General features: G+C 43.0%; 1 protein-coding gene across 1 annotated transcript; it reads left to right on the forward strand.

The window, feature by feature from the left end:
• Positions 1-1,631: 1,631 nt before the first annotated feature.
• FSD2 (fibronectin type III and SPRY domain containing 2) lies at positions 1,632-15,504 on the forward strand. Its single transcript, XM_054642320.2, has 12 exons — positions 1,632-2,399; positions 2,479-2,574; positions 3,634-3,867; positions 5,062-5,084; positions 6,025-6,146; positions 7,153-7,308; positions 8,157-8,291; positions 9,031-9,184; positions 9,564-9,697; positions 11,285-11,417; positions 13,388-13,564; positions 14,285-15,504. Exons 1-12 carry the CDS (start codon positions 1,632-1,634, stop codon positions 14,535-14,537), a joined length of 2,385 nt encoding a protein of 794 aa, XP_054498295.2. The 3' UTR covers positions 14,538-15,504.
• The last annotated feature ends 11 nt before the right edge of the window (positions 15,505-15,515 follow it).

Here is a 15,515-nt window from a genome sequence, read left to right on the forward strand (position 1 = left end):
TTTCTCTGTTTAAAATGTTAGAATTTGCATGATTTATTTTATTGCCTTCAGCGTAAATAGTATTTCTGCCTAACTTTTTGTCCATAGTAGGATATTGCTAACTGTAGAATCCACACCCATGTCTGCAGTGCCAGGAGACAAGCTATGAACTTCTGTGTGGGTTTTCTTGCAGATCTGTAGGGCTGGACTCAGCCAGGGATATAAAACCAGAGTCCAAAATGTCTCAGTATTTGTCACTGGATTGGGAAGTTGCTTTTTACTAAGTCACCAATTGTGTTGACTCTGTTAGCTAAGCATTTCTCAGGAAAATTAGTAAAATATTGATTAAATAAATTTGAGGTAATAGCAACTACTCAAAACCAAAAGGACCATAAATAGTAGTTTGAAAGCAAATTTATGGGAAAGCTTACGCAGAAGGTCTGATAACACTGATGTCTGACTGATCTTTTGGCTTTTTTTCTTCTGTGAGAAAGTGATTTTAAAGCTTTCATATGCTTCACTTACCAAGGTCTAGATGTAACTGCAGATTAATTGATATTCAGCTGAAATCTTTCCATGAAGTCTTTTGCTTGTGGTACTAAACTGCTGATAAAATTGATCTGAGTAAGTTTGTAGCTATGATTCCATTCATGTTGGTGAGCACTGAAGGGTTGTGGGGACGTTTCAGCTCAGAGAGAGCTCTGACTCTTTACTAGCATTATCTCACTGCTGTTAATACAGGCTGATTGGAAAGAGTGGGCTTGGGAATCAGCATTAAAATTGCCTTTGCACTTTTAATGTTATCCCACATGCATCTGCTTTATCATACAGCTTTGCATGTCACGTGCACATGCTCTTTTCACACCTCCCTCCTTGCACAGAATGCACAAAATGTGCAAGGTTTGGGTCAGAGCAGGCATCTCTCATTCCATAGGCCAATGGCCTGCCTTGCTCCCTGGTTACTGGATGCTTTATGTTAAAATGTATATTTTCCACAGCACATGAGAAGCCCCAAAGGGCAGTATGTTTTCTCTGTGATATTTTTTAGAAAGGACCCAGGACCTTGACTCAAGTTTCAGTATTAAGAACGGTAACTTGAAAAATACAGAACAGGACTTTCCAGGGCAGTTATTAGTGTGTTCTGTGGCATCAGTGGTCACAACAGAGGACATTCTACATTATTGCCTGACTGACAGTTCAGAAAACATGCTTGACAGCAGCTGAAGAGTGAGCAGGCTTCAAACCAGGCCATTTCCAATTGCACAGAACAGCACTAACTGTGCCTGAAGCACAGTCACAGTGTTTATCTGAGGACAGGACTGCTCTACAGTTGGAAATCAGGCATCAGGGTCACAGATGAGGCAAAAAACTCAGAAAAGAGGATGCACACCAGAGACAGCTCTCTGCTGTGCTTTGCACTGAGGTGAGAAGAAAACAAGCTTCCTGTGGCTTCCCTTCAGCAGCTTCACTTAGGGAGTGAGTCTTTCCCATGCCTACCTCCAGGACTGAGCAGTCCTCAGCCAAACCTATTCTATCCATATATTTTTTAGCAAGAAAAACTCAATCCTGATATCTAAGTATGTAGCTAAATATCTTTCTTATCTTTTACAAGCTTGAGTCTCATAATCTCAAAAGGCTCCCTGAGGATACCAATGTCATCCAGATCTGGCAGCACGAGAGACTATGAGACCAGCGGCCAGTCACGACATCACTCAGCTTCCCCACCAGTCCCAGAGCCTAGTGACACTGAGAATGAAGGTCTGATCTTTTATCACATGGATCTTTATGGATCAAAGGAGAGGTTTGATATCTTTCCTGAAGAGCCCTCTGGTCGAGGAGACAGATCTCTGGGGGATACAAGAAGGGAATCTGCACTGAGTACTGAAAAAGTTCAGCACCCACAAGAAGTTGGCTATGACTTGGAAAAGGAGGTTGCAGAGTTGGCTAAGATGTATGGACTTGATGAGGATAGAGAAAAAGAGTTTGAGCTTCTTGGAGGACATCTGGAGAAGGTGGAGAGCAGATGGCCACCAGCTCGTACAGAAAAAGCAGGATTACAAGGCTCCATATATAACATATCAAAAAGCAACTCTTCAGTGAAAGATCTAAGTCAAAGCACAAAGCAACAAGGACTTCCTGATGAGGCTTCTCAAGGTGAAAATCAGAGCAAAGCCAGAGCAGATGATGAGGCTGAGAGCAGCATATGGTCCAGAGGGGGACTAAGCAGTGGTGGCATGTCAGATGAATGGAACAGTCAGGCTGTCAGTGAGGAAGAGGAAGAGGAGGAGGACGAAGAGGAAGAAGCAGCAGATGTTTTTTGTTCCACCTGCAAGATACCAATCCGAGCTTTTGACAAACTATTTGGTGAGCACAAGGATCACGAGGTTGCTCAGCTCCCCAGTGCTGTGGAAAGTGAAAAGGTGAGAGTAAGACAGGTGTACTGTGGTGCCTCTAAAACAGTCTTCAGACATAGTAGGAATCACACTGGGTGTTTTGTAGGAGGAGATCCATAAAAACATGTGCAAGTTGGAAGAACAGATTGCTCAGATGGAAAATGTTGCCAGCCATTTGGAGGAAATCTTCATCACTGTAGAGGTAAGGCATTTGCTCTTGGGCTAACTTTATGGTAGTGGGGTTAAACAGTTTTGACAGTCATACTGACATTCACAGTATTCAGTTGTTAATGAGGTGGGTACTTACAGTAACAGAGCACAGAGTTATCTTGGGGTTTGTCTAGACTGAAGTACTCAGGAAAACTCATCCTAAAGATTTTTTTAAGTGGGCTAGTAAAACCACATTTATAATTTGCACAGAGATTTGCATTCAGAAATAAAGCCACCCCCACTCAAGTCATCTTAGCTTTAAATGGCCAAAGAGCTGTGATCTAACTAGTCCATCCAGAGTGCAGCCCTTGTGTTCCCTCAGCTTCATTCACAGAAGTGTCAGATCCAGGCAAATCCTTGGACCAGCTGCTTCAAGAGTTGTGCTCCCACTCAGCTGCTGTCAGCTTGGCCCCAGGGGAAGGAGGTCAGCTGGCAGCAAGTTCAAACTGAAGCAATAACTCAAGGCACTGCAGTCTTTTCTCTGCTGCATGTAGCACAGGAGGACATCGGTGCCTGAACAGTGAGCAGCTGCTGGGACTGCTCCTTGACTTGCCTGCTCCTTAAATTTTCCTTCCTAATGCTTTCTCCAGCTGTGAGTGAGGATAGCAGCATTAGCTCTCCAGCTCCCTCAGCACAAATCCGTGGATCCCACTGAGTTGCCATGGTTTCTCTCGTGGAAGGATGTGCTTCACTGTGTTGGTAGAAATGCTTCTGAGATTAAGGCTAGGATATATCCTAGTTGTGCTCCCTGGGTTTAGGTTGCTTTACATCATTGTTCCTGCTGTAATTTCTGTTGCTCTTATGTCTGGAACAAAATCCAACACTTTTGTGCTTTGGTGGGGGGTGAATGATCAGAGTAAACCCCTAAAAATGCACATAAGTCAAATTACGGCTTCTGTGTACCGGTACTGTGTCCTAGTTTTGTGAATTTAAACATGACATATTACCTCTATGGTAAGGAGAAGTTTAGGCAAACCAGAATAAGATTTTCCTCTGCATGACCTGTGGATCAGGCTTGATGGCAAGGTACAAACCCTCAAATATCTTGCAGGAAAATTTTGGGAGGCAGGAGCAGAACTTTGAGGTGCATTACAACGATGCAGTGCAAGTGCTTGCTCAGAAGTACGAAGAGCAGCTGGAAGCACTGGGAGAAGAGAAGAGGCAGAAGCTGGAAGCTCTATATGAGCAGCTGGTCAGTTGTGGGAAACATCTTGACACCTGCAAGGACCTGACAGATGAAACCCAGGAGCTTTTCCTGGAAAATGACAAAGCTGAATTTATGAAGGTAAAGAGTTTTAACTGTTTAAGTGCTTTTTGCTGCTTGCAAGTAGTCCCTGTCTGAGAAGTGCCAAGCAGCCTTATTGCTAAGGAGAATTTGGGATGCTCAGTCTATGGTGCTGTCACTGCTCCTCGTGCCATTGACTTAGTAGGGCAACACAATGGGGGCAAAATGCAGAAGCAGAAGTTTGTAATTTGGATGCTCATTCATTTGTGAGTCACACTGGGGTTCAGAGAGAAGATATCTTGCTGAAATGCTTATCTGGGGAAACTCTGGAAGCACTTAGTGTTCCTTGCCTTGTGCAGGCTCAGCTCTCTTGCTCTATTCTGGGCTCACAGCAGGCAGGCTGCTGTAATCACTTAGGAAGATGTTTCCTTTTCTTGCTCATTTTGGAGGAAAGTTCAGCTGAAATATGTCAAAAGCTCCTGCAAAGTGATGGATGAAATCCCACTCTTGAGGTGGTGTCAAGAAGATACTTTTCTTTGGCAGGTAGAAAAATAATTGGAGAAAAAAATCAGAATTTTCACTGATGATGTGATTGCTCTCACCTGAGTTGTCCTGTGACTAAGGTGGGTGGGAGCATTTCTGTAGCACAGTGACAGTAACTTCTGAGCTGGACAACAAACAAATGTCATAACACCAGTGTACTTCTGTGGGTCAGTTTGTTATGACTCCAGCCTGCTGAGTTCTTCTCATAAGCTGACTTTTTCCATCTCTGGAATAAACTTATTTTCTCCTTAGCTTGTAAACAGTTTTATATTGCCCCTAAGAACCCTTATTCATCAAAAAGTGAATGTTGGTCTTGAGCTCTCAGGGGCTTAGGTTTCTCCTGGGACTGTACATCTGTCTTCCAGTTACATGCACTGCTCAGACTCCCTCCAGCACAGATCATTTCATGAGTTCTTCTGCCCAGCTGATCTGGGTTTCTGTTTATGAGGGATCTGTTGGCACTTTGGACAACCAAGGGAGGAATTGGTCTAAAGTCTCGATGGGCAGACACTTATTATCTTTCTGTAAATTCAGCCAAGATCTGTCCATTTCAGTAGAAAGGGCTGGCTTTGTTCTCAGAGTTGGGTGAGAGCCAATTACTTCACTCCAAGTATTGCATTTGGGGCAATTTGTGTAAGATAGGTCAACAGCATGATGTAGTCTGACTCTGGACTTTTCTACCTCTAACACTCTGTCCTTTTTTTCCAACAGGCAGCAGTAACCATGGTTGACAGGTAGTATCACAGTCTGGGATTTTGTGTCACATTTCTTCCTGCTAATTGGATGGGTTATTGGAGATGCTTGTGTGTTCTGGATTTTGTTCAGGCACACAAATGTTGTCTAAGCCACTAGAGCTATTGAAATATTTAGTGTTTTTGTTTTAAAGTGCATCAGAAAAAGTTGCTCTAAGAAACTTAACACTCAAAACTTGTTTGGATCCAATTTCAAGAAATCCAAAAGGAGAGTTAGAGCCTGAATAAATCAGTGTTTTCAGCTTAGTCATAAGGAAGTAATTTCACTGAGAAACAGGATTGCTAAAGCTCTTGAAATAACCACTCTGGATCCAAATGAGACTAAAATTGAGCTCCCTAATTATACTGTAACTGGCTTATTTATGCATTAATATAGTGGGGTAGAAAGTCAAGCTGTGGGAGCTCAGAACAGATACTGAAAAATATTGGAGCAATTGGAAGAAGTCTTAGGGCACACTAAATCATATGCAAAAACCACCCTCTTAATTGACTGTTATTGTTCATGAAAGCACAGAGAAAAGATACCCCTTTCTTTCAAATTTACAACACCCAGAGCCACGAGGTCATGAATTAGTAATAGTGTAAATTCAAAGTAATGGAAGCTATGGAGCTAATAGGGTGCTTCCCACAGGGAGGTGCTGGGCACACCCCACTCCCCTGCTCTCTGCAGGAGCAGGGCACACCAGGGTGGCCCCCAGCCCCAGCAGCCAGCTCTCTTTGGCATCTTGGGGTGCTGATGGCCACGAATCTCCAAGCTACAGGCAGAGGAGTCTGGGCTTGTACAGCTATGAAAACTGTGTTTTAAAGAAACAGATGTTAATTTGGAGTCTGCTATTCTCTTAAAAATAGGCTTCATAGACAGATACCTCCAACACTATGGTACTTCCAATTAGACATTCTTGTTTTTCCCCTACAATTACAGGCTGGAAGAATTCTTAAAGCAAGAAGTGAATTTAGAGCTTTCAACACTGCCAGACTTTGAAGAGCGGGTCATAGATGTCTCTGAAGTTGAACAACTAATGAACTCCATTAATGCTATTCCAGGTACTCTTCCTAACTGATCATTATTTCACACCTATTTACATTTAAGGATATGTATTAAACATTTCTTCTTTTAAAGGAGATCTGCAAAGGCAGAATTAACTTGTCCCTAGTTTTCCTTCTAGTTTTTTTTGTTGTTGTTGTTGGGTTTTTTGTTGTTGTTTTTTTTTTTTTTTTAATTTGCCTATATATACAGGGACAGTGGAAGATATTTTTGGAATTTTTTTTCCATTTGTTTTCAATATAAAATTACCAGAATTACTGCTAAATTGGGACTTCCTTGCTGGATGATTTCCTAGAAGACTTATGAAGATTACCTCCTTCTGTTGAGGGGTCAAGCACACTTAGTGATATCTTCTCTTTCCCTGTAGTTGCTTGAACAAAATAGAGAGGAACCCCAGACTGCTTCAAATAACTTACCCAGCTTCTCTTGATAAACAGATTTCAGTGACTTATTCCTCTGTTATTTAGCAAGCATTTTTTCCCCCATAATCCAGAGGAGACAGCACAGCATAAACAAATTTTAAATAGCTAAAAAATCGCCTAACATTTTAAATATTTTCTGATGCATCACAAATGGTCAGAAAGAACATTATTCTTTTTTTACACCCAATACTGTGTTTTCTTAACACAAAACAGCATTTGGTACTTGTTTGGCTGTGCTGATGCTCCCTGTTGTACAGCTTTTCCATGATCCCTGGGTGGCTGGCAGGAGTCCTGGCATGGCAGATGTTGGGCTCACTGGAGCAACCCTCAGAGGAGGGGAAGGCTGAGGTTTATTTATTTCATTGGTTTGACTTTGTTTTGAAGCAAGACTAGTTCTCACACATCAGTGACCCGATTACTATCTGCAATTGCAGACTCAGCTCCTGACTTTTCTCCATGTGGGAGGAATGGAGGAACATGACCCCATTCAGTGCCAAGGCTTTGTGCAAACACCTTTGTGAGAGGAGAGGTACAACAAACCATGATTATACATTCAAAAACTGACCTGTTTTTTCCTCTGCAGCTCCTTGTGCCCCTGTGATCAATCCCCAGGCTCCCAATGCAGCAACTGGCACTTCACTGAGAGTTTGCTGGGGCCTCTTCTCGGATGACACTGTGGAGTGCTACCAGCTGTGCTACCAACCTGTGAGCAATGAGAGGCACAGTGATGGGCAAGCAGGTAAGGAGGCTGGGGCCCAAGGGACACCTGAGCCCTCCACTGGCAAAGCCAAGGGACACCTCAGCCCTCCACTGGCAAAGCCAGCTGATGTGCCTCTGCATACCTCGTGCACTGTCTGCCACCAAAACTGTCATATCTGCCACCACCATCTGCTTTGTCCCTCTTCCCCTGCCAGGTCTGCCATGCTGCCAGCTGCAGCAGGACCCATCACACGGGCAAAGACAGGATGTGGCAGCAGCAGGGATAGCAGGAATGGGAAGGGGACAGTGGATGGAGTCATGAGGATTTCTGGAGGGTGGGCACTGCATTAGAACATGTGCTGCATCACGTATTTTTAAATCACAGTATTTTTAAAGAGCAAATCATCATATCATCAGCACTCCAACTGAAACCCCCAGATGATTTTACAGCTTATCTTAGTGCTAATAATAGTCTGTAACTCCCTAAGATGCACAGGCACACAAAAAACCACAGAACCAAAATGTCTCAGCCTTGTGACAAAACTGCCTTTGCTAATACTGGTCGTGCAGAACCTTCAAAAGTGGAAGCCAGTAGAGTGCCAGTGGCCAGTTGACAAAGATAAGCAGACACTATCCAAATTTTATAAGATGAAGAATGAGAAATGAGCAGCAAAATAGCTTCAGCTCTTGTCCCATCTGATTTATGCAGCTTTAGATGAAGGCACTGTGAAACTGTCTGACAGCTGATCAAAGGGTGTGGAGCACAAGGAGCTCTCCTGAACTCAGCACCCAAAACAACGCACCCCAACTCCACTGTGTGATGCAGCTTTGGGGAAGAGTGGGCAAGTGTGTAAAGGCACTGTAAATGCTTTGTTGTTGTCATTTCAGAGCATACACTAAAAGTCAAAGAAACATACTGCACCATTACTGATCTGCTGCCAAATACACAGTATGAATTTTGGGTCAGTGCTTTAAATGCCTCTGGTATCAGTCCACCAAGTGAAAGAGCAGTTTATGTAACAGGTAAAAATATTTTGTTCATACAACTTTGTAACCTTCATAGTGAAATTCAAAATCATCTCTGAATTTTATGCAAGTAATACTTTCTGGGCACTTTCTTCTGATGTAAGCCTACTGACTGCATGGGAATTCCCTGCTTTTATTTGGAGAGCCTGTCATGCCAACTATCCCTGTTTTAGAGTGGCAGAAACAGAAGCAGAGAGACAAAATAACTTATTTAAATGCAAGCATGTAGACCAGCTGTGAGTAAGGTTCAAGTTTCCTGGTTCTGCCAGATGAATCCCAGCTCTCCTTTCATTGGCCTATAGGTATTTTGTGGATTCACCTGTTATGCTGTTCTTTTTAACTGCAGTTCAGTCTAGGACATTGTGTGAAATCCTGACATCAGATTGAGCAAGTCAGTGTGAGCCCTTCAAGTGCTTGTTCCAGATGTCTTTGACATCTCAGAGCAGGGAAGAGATGCACCTTTATGACAAAGATAAAACTAATGATAGAAAACAGTTGTGTAATCAGTCTTTATGTTATTTCTCTGTTTAATTCTCCTGGGACCTTTATAGACTAAATGAAGTCTTTAAATAGTATTGTTAATCACCCTACCTGCTGTTTATTGTCCATTGGGGAAGCAGGTTTCTTTACCTACATAGTATTAGTAAACATTTTTCTATTTGTTTGTCTTCAAAGCATGTGGTTTGCAAACATCTTCAAGCAACAGCTCAGAATTGTTCTTTTTTCTCCTTTTTAGCTCCTTCACCACCTATCATAAAGAATAAAAAGATCCGAAGCTGTGAAAATGCAGCACTGGTGTGCTGGGAATCCAGAGACATTAACCCTGTTGATTCCTACACAGTTGAATTGTCCAAGCTGACAGATGAAGAAAATGATGATATTATTACTGAGTGAGTTACTCTTCTATTGAGCCCATGGCCTGTAGAGATGAAACCATTTCAATTGTGTGGCATCAGATAGAACTAAGAAAGGACCTGTGAATTTACATTTACAAACAATTCTCTTAGTAAAAATAGTTGTAAAATGTTAATCAGAAATTACTACATGAGAATTATGGGTATGGGAAGAGGGCAGAAGCAGATGTAAAAATCTGCAGTCTGTGACAGACTCTCTCTTGCCCTGCTACTGACAATTGTACAAGATAAAATGTTGTTGACTGGTTACAAGACATGTTGAAATGTAATGTCTTCCTTGTTGCTCAGAAAAATAATTTCAAAGGCCTACCTTTGTTTTCTACCCTGTCATTTTCCATGGATTTGTTTTCTGTAGATCTATTGTTGGGATCCCTAACTGTGAAGTCCTAATTCACCTCCAGCCAACACAAAAGTATCACATCTGTGTCAGAGCCCAAAACCTGGGTGGCTCCAGTGAAAGAAGTGAACCTGTCCTGATACACACCACAGGTACTGTACAGCTTGGAACAACTCCAGCAGCTTATTGGAGCATCTATTGTCTTAACAGAAAGATTCCTGCTGCTTTCAATGGCCTCTGGACCAAATCCTAATCTCTTACATCTAATTACACCCTTGGTAACCTTTTAGGAATGAAAAAAGCAACTTCTCGTAACAATAAGTGCATTGCTTTAGCTCTGTAATTTATATTATTGCTGTCTGGTGCATTTGGTACTTGAAAGTTACTAATTTCTAAACATTTTAAAAGACAGTGTCAACTCAACACCCACATATTGCCAGCCTGCAAAGTACTGACACACCAGTGAGGAAAGCTGTAGTGTGGTTTTACTTCAGAGATTACCATGGAATGAAGCTGCTGCTGGAAATCATGGCTGAGACAGCACTTTCTAGAGCCATTTACCAGACATCCATGCTCACTTTCATCACTGCTGCAACAACACTGCAACTTCACTGCTCATCTCACATCTCCCATGCCACTCACACCTTACCTGTTGTGTCTCTTCCACCCTTACCTTCTGTGAGACATTTGAAAATTGTATTTATTCAGCAAGATGACCACACAAAGTTATGTTTTAGTAAAAATCCTGTCTGCCACACAGCAGTGGCACCACAGAAAAGAAATGCTCATCCTTAAATCCCTGGAGAGGAAAACTGTCATTGTGTTACCATTGTTTGTGTGTATTCCAACTGCTTAAATCAAACTCAATATTTGAAATTGCCCATTCTGTTTGCACAGCATGTGTTTGTTTTCAGCAGCACATGCCTGTAATTGCCCTGTCATTGTTTGTATTGTATTTGCAATGAAGTAACTTGCAGTTTGATTATAATGATTTCATTTGGGATTACCATGGGGAGATTAATCTTCTTGGAGTCTACATTATGCAAACAGCTGATGCAAATTGATCTGTTTGCTGCAAGAACCCACCTCCAACACTGTGAATGGCCTTTGATCCTTTCTGGGGTGGGTAAACAAGCACCAACTGCAATCAGCAGCTGTGCCAATGGTGGCTGCTCCTCAGGGCCCAGTGTGTCAGAGCTGCTCTGTGAAGTCTCTGCAGGAAGAAAGGCAGAAGCACTTTTATCCTGGGCTGGACTTACCTCTCTGAGGGCTGGTCTGCCAAGGGAGGAGCTGAAGCATGAGGGATCCTTTCTCTTCAAACTGCCCAGCATTTATGGGGATGGCTGAGGCCATGGAGAGTCCTTTACGCCCTCTTTCTCTTTTCAGTGAGTAAAAATAGATTACTTGAAACCAGACAGGCCATTGCAGGGAGGATTCCTCATCTCTGAATAGCTACTTCCTGCACAATGCCTGCAGCTTTGACCCCTGGTAGGGTTCAAAACTAGGCTAAGTCCCCTGCTTTTCACCAGGCTGAAACTAAACAGTCTTAAGCTGTAAAACAAACATTTATTAGAAAAATTTAAAAAATATGATCTTGTCCTCTCAATGCCAGCCACAGATTCTTTATAGAGCATTGGTGAATCTTTCTGTGGATCCAAATAACATTTCATCACACCCTTGCAGCAATTCTAATGTTATAAGGAGATATTGGAGTTATCCTTAGTCATTTTCTCTTTCAGGCACCTGCTTCTACCTTAATGAGGACACAGCTCATCCTTTACTGGCAATTCTAGATGATGGATTTACCATTTCATGTGATGAACTGGAAAACCCAGAGTGTGATCTGCCTGTCTATGATAACAGCTTTACAAGGTATACAGGGGCATTTCAGTTTCTTTCGTTCTTTTAACAGATGCCAGGAAATGTCTAATGGGGCTTTCAGCAGCTCTGATTAATTTTTTGAGTTGAAATCTCTCTCTCCAGCTGCTCTTTGGAACTTGGAAATTAATGCAAGTTCTTAAATAGGATTACAGATACAGCAGCCACAATTATGTACAAGCCTACTTACATGTCTGGTACATTGAGCTAAATTTGAACAGGTATTTAGGTGCCATAAAAAATGCTAAGGAAAGGAGAGGGATCTGAAAACTTACCTCTTGCTGAAAGATATAACTGATACTATTTGGACCAACAATTCTTTCAAAAAGAATTAGGCCCTTTGCCATTGAAGTGAGAGACTAAGCTTGCCAAAATGTATTTTCCAGTCAAAACCACAGAAACACCACATAACTAGGACAGGCATTGCAGGATTATACAAGTCTACAATTTATTCCCTCCATGGAAATGCAGTGCTACTAGAGGGCTTGGTAGAAAAGAGTTGGGAGACTGGTGATCCTTTTCATTAAAGCCATCATAGTAATCTTAAATGGGATTTCATCCCACTTCTATGGGATGCTTTTATGTTTCACATAAACAGCCAGAGCTGGCACTCATCTCATTCAAAGGCTGAGGTTTTGGTACCACTATGAACTTTCACAAATCTTCTTCAAACCAAGATACTGAAAAAAGCAAGAAAAAGAGAAAATAAAGGAAAAAAAACCCCAACAACTCCCAAGGAAGTTACATGGCAAACTCTTCTTTCTGAAGTTTGTGTGGTCTCCTAAGTTTGGGTTGCTGATGTATTTCCTAACTGCTTCTTCAGTGCAGCTCAGGTTTGCCTTGGTGGCTTTGCAGCTCTCATTACTATGGTTCACAGGTATTTACCCATCCATTTTGCATCATTCCTTTTCCTTCTCAGGCTGTAGCAACATAGCCTCCAAATGATGAGTGCAGCTCCCTCTCAGCATTGCCTAGAAGAGCTCAGTATCTGCCAGCAACATCCTTTTCCTTTGTAACTTATAACTTTACACACTACCATAGAAACATAAAAGTTGTGTGTGTTTGAAACCTGCTGTCCCCCTTGACAATAACAGCTAATACACCATGTACTTTTCCTAAGAAAAAGCTGAGGTGTAAGCTTACAGGACTCATGTTGCTCTCCTAAGAGTGTTTCAGAAGCATTTGGAGTGGGTTATTTTGCCCAATTTTCTTGCTTTAGAACCTGTGTTTTTGCAGACTTGCATCTTCAAAGCATCCAGTTCCTTTGATTTCAAGACTGTGCCAGTAAATCAAGCTGAAGGGTCTCTCTGTAGTACATTATCTTTGTCTCTACTACACAACTTTCAAAAGAGTTATTTTCTGCATGGTTCCTATCATACATTTCATGGCCCAGGTACCCAGCATATTACAAGTTCTCCTACTGTGTTCAATTCTTCCTAATCTCTCCAAACACAGAGGGAAGCAGTGTAGACAGGTTCCCTCCTCCCCAGCTGCCCCAGGGACCTCATGCTGTCACAGTGCTCAGTTCCAATGGTGAGTGATGTTCAAAACCCTGGGCTGTTGGGAAAGAAAATGCAAAATCTGTACTTTTTCCTCTGCTATGCAGGAGTTCACTAGAGCACTCTCTTTTCTAACAAGCATTAACTTTCCCAGAAAACCCAGGCACTATGGGATGCTGTTCTCCATCTTCCTGGAAGTGCCTAGGGCATTCATTTCTGCAAAGCTACCCACAAGTAAGAACAGGGCAGGTGTCACAAAGAAACCTGCAGGCTGGGTGTCAGCTCCTCAGTGTGAGGATTTCACTGGAGTCAAAAATCCACACTGCACTAAGGTGACAGCAGAAGTGGCTTTTGTTTATTGCTATGTAATGCCCAGGTATATACATACCCGAACATAGCTAAACACTGTAAAGAGAATTATAGAAAGGTCCTGCCAAAACACATATTCCTGTCTGTCTCCCACAGATGTATTGCAATCCTGGGCAGTCTGATCCCATTTCCAGGAAAGCATTACTGGGAGGTGGAAGTTGAGGAAGATACAGAGTACAGAATTGGTGTGGCTTTTGAGAACACGCCGAGACATGGTCACCTCGGGGCAAACAACTCATCCTGGTGCATGAGGCACATCATCACACCCTCAAGGTAAGGGCTTGGTCTCCAACAGGAAATACTCTCACACCTGCAGGCAGGGCAGCAGGGAAAACAGAGATTTTGTATCAGCTCAGACCAGGCACTGGGGCCTCTGACATTCCACTGCTGTCCCTGTAAACTGGTGTTGGAAGGACACTGCTTAAGCAAATCCTCCTGCTTTTTTTAGGGTGTTTCAGCAGCATTTGGCATGGGTTATTTTGCCCAACTTCCTTGCTTCAGAACTTGTGTTTTGGCAGATTTGCATCCATTCAAAGCATCCATTTCCGTTGACTCTGAGAGGGTGCGAGTGAATCAAGCTGAAAGGTGTCTCTGTGGTACATTCTCTCATTGAAATGTTGTCACATTGAAACAAGAAATTGCAGGAACAAATCTGAATAAAATCAGTTGCAGAATTTAGCTGTAAACATTACCAAAACCTCAGTGAGAAGATAGTAATAGATCTATGTAATCCAGAAACTACATAATGTGGCTAAACCCAGCTAAACCAAACTGGTTTTGATCTCTGTCCTACCTGTGGCAGTATGTCACACCTGCCTGCAGAAATGCCAGCTCCCTCTTGCCTCAGCTGCACTGCTGGCTCTCCCCTGGACATGGTACATCAACACCACTGCCTTTGACTCTCATGAGCAACCTGGGCACCTGTGTGCACAAAGTGCTTCCCTTTGAGAGCAGCCAGGGTACCTTCAGCTCTTCTGTTTTTCTCGCCTGCAGGCACAAGTATGAATTCCTGCACAGTGGGATGACACCTGACGTCAGAATTACTGTTCCCCCCAGAAGGATTGGCATCCTGCTGGACTATGAGAACTGCAGACTGTCATTTTTCAATGCAGATATTGCCCAGCACCTTCACACATTCAACTCACACTTCCAGCATTATGTCCACCCCTGCTTTGCACTGGAAACACCTGGTATCTTAAGGATACACACTGGAATTACAACACCCCTATGGACTGCCCTGCCATAACTTGTGTTCTGCAGCTGCCACACCCCTGTGTAACCTGTCCTGAGCAATGCCCTCTTTCAGCATTAACTGCACCATCACACTCCCTATGAACCAGCGGTTTCCCCCTAGTAAGAGCAAAGCAACCCTGACCCAAACCAGCTGCCAAGCCCGAGCTCTTAGGAGTTTACATCCTCTTGGGAAGGACCTTAGCAAAAAGCCACTGTGGTCAAAAGAGCCATCAAGACCCCAGAATTCTCATTAGAAATGGACACCTTCCTTCTCAGAGGTGATGCTGTCACCACACAGCAGTGGCAGCTGGATCACAGCTCCCCCCACATCCACCTGAAGCCTAGGGAACTCCCCAGTTCCAAAGCCATCATTATTTCTACTCCTGAGTCTACTCAAGAGCTAAAAACTCAAAGAAAAACAAAAATAGCAAAAGGCATAATCACTGTACAGCTGCTGGAGCTGAAAACACTCCAGTCATGAAGCTGATCTCCCAATCAAGTGTTCTTGTTGTGACACAAGATAATCAAATATGCCGCCCCTATGTTTGTGCCTACACATACCCAGTGGGACTTGCTGGAATACCCAAGCCTGCACTCCAGTCTCAAATGTAAGCCAAATTTTTACAGAATGCTTCTCATTCATTCACCCAGGGAAAAAAAGATAGGCTTTTTGCAGTGCTTGATTGTCCTTGTAGAAAAACCTAAAGCAACATTTTTAGCTGCTTCCTTTTAGCTATGCTCATCTCCAGTTGGGTGGACCCTCCCTCCACACTCACAGATCTGTTCTCCCCCTCAGCATGGAAGAATTCCACTCCATGCTGTGCCCTAGAAGCTGTGTGTGTCCAGTGAGGCTGGACTCTGGCCCAGCACACAGTTGAGACATCTTTGTTTGGGTTTCATTTCCAGACACCAATCAAGACAGGCCCTGCCTGTCAAGCAGGCTTGGCCAGCTGTGAACAGCCTCAGCCATCTATGTCAAAACTACCTGAAC

This window comes from Agelaius phoeniceus, chromosome 13 (genome assembly GCF_051311805.1).
Source record: "Agelaius phoeniceus isolate bAgePho1 chromosome 13, bAgePho1.hap1, whole genome shotgun sequence".
Taxonomy (NCBI): domain Eukaryota; kingdom Metazoa; phylum Chordata; class Aves; order Passeriformes; family Icteridae; genus Agelaius; species Agelaius phoeniceus.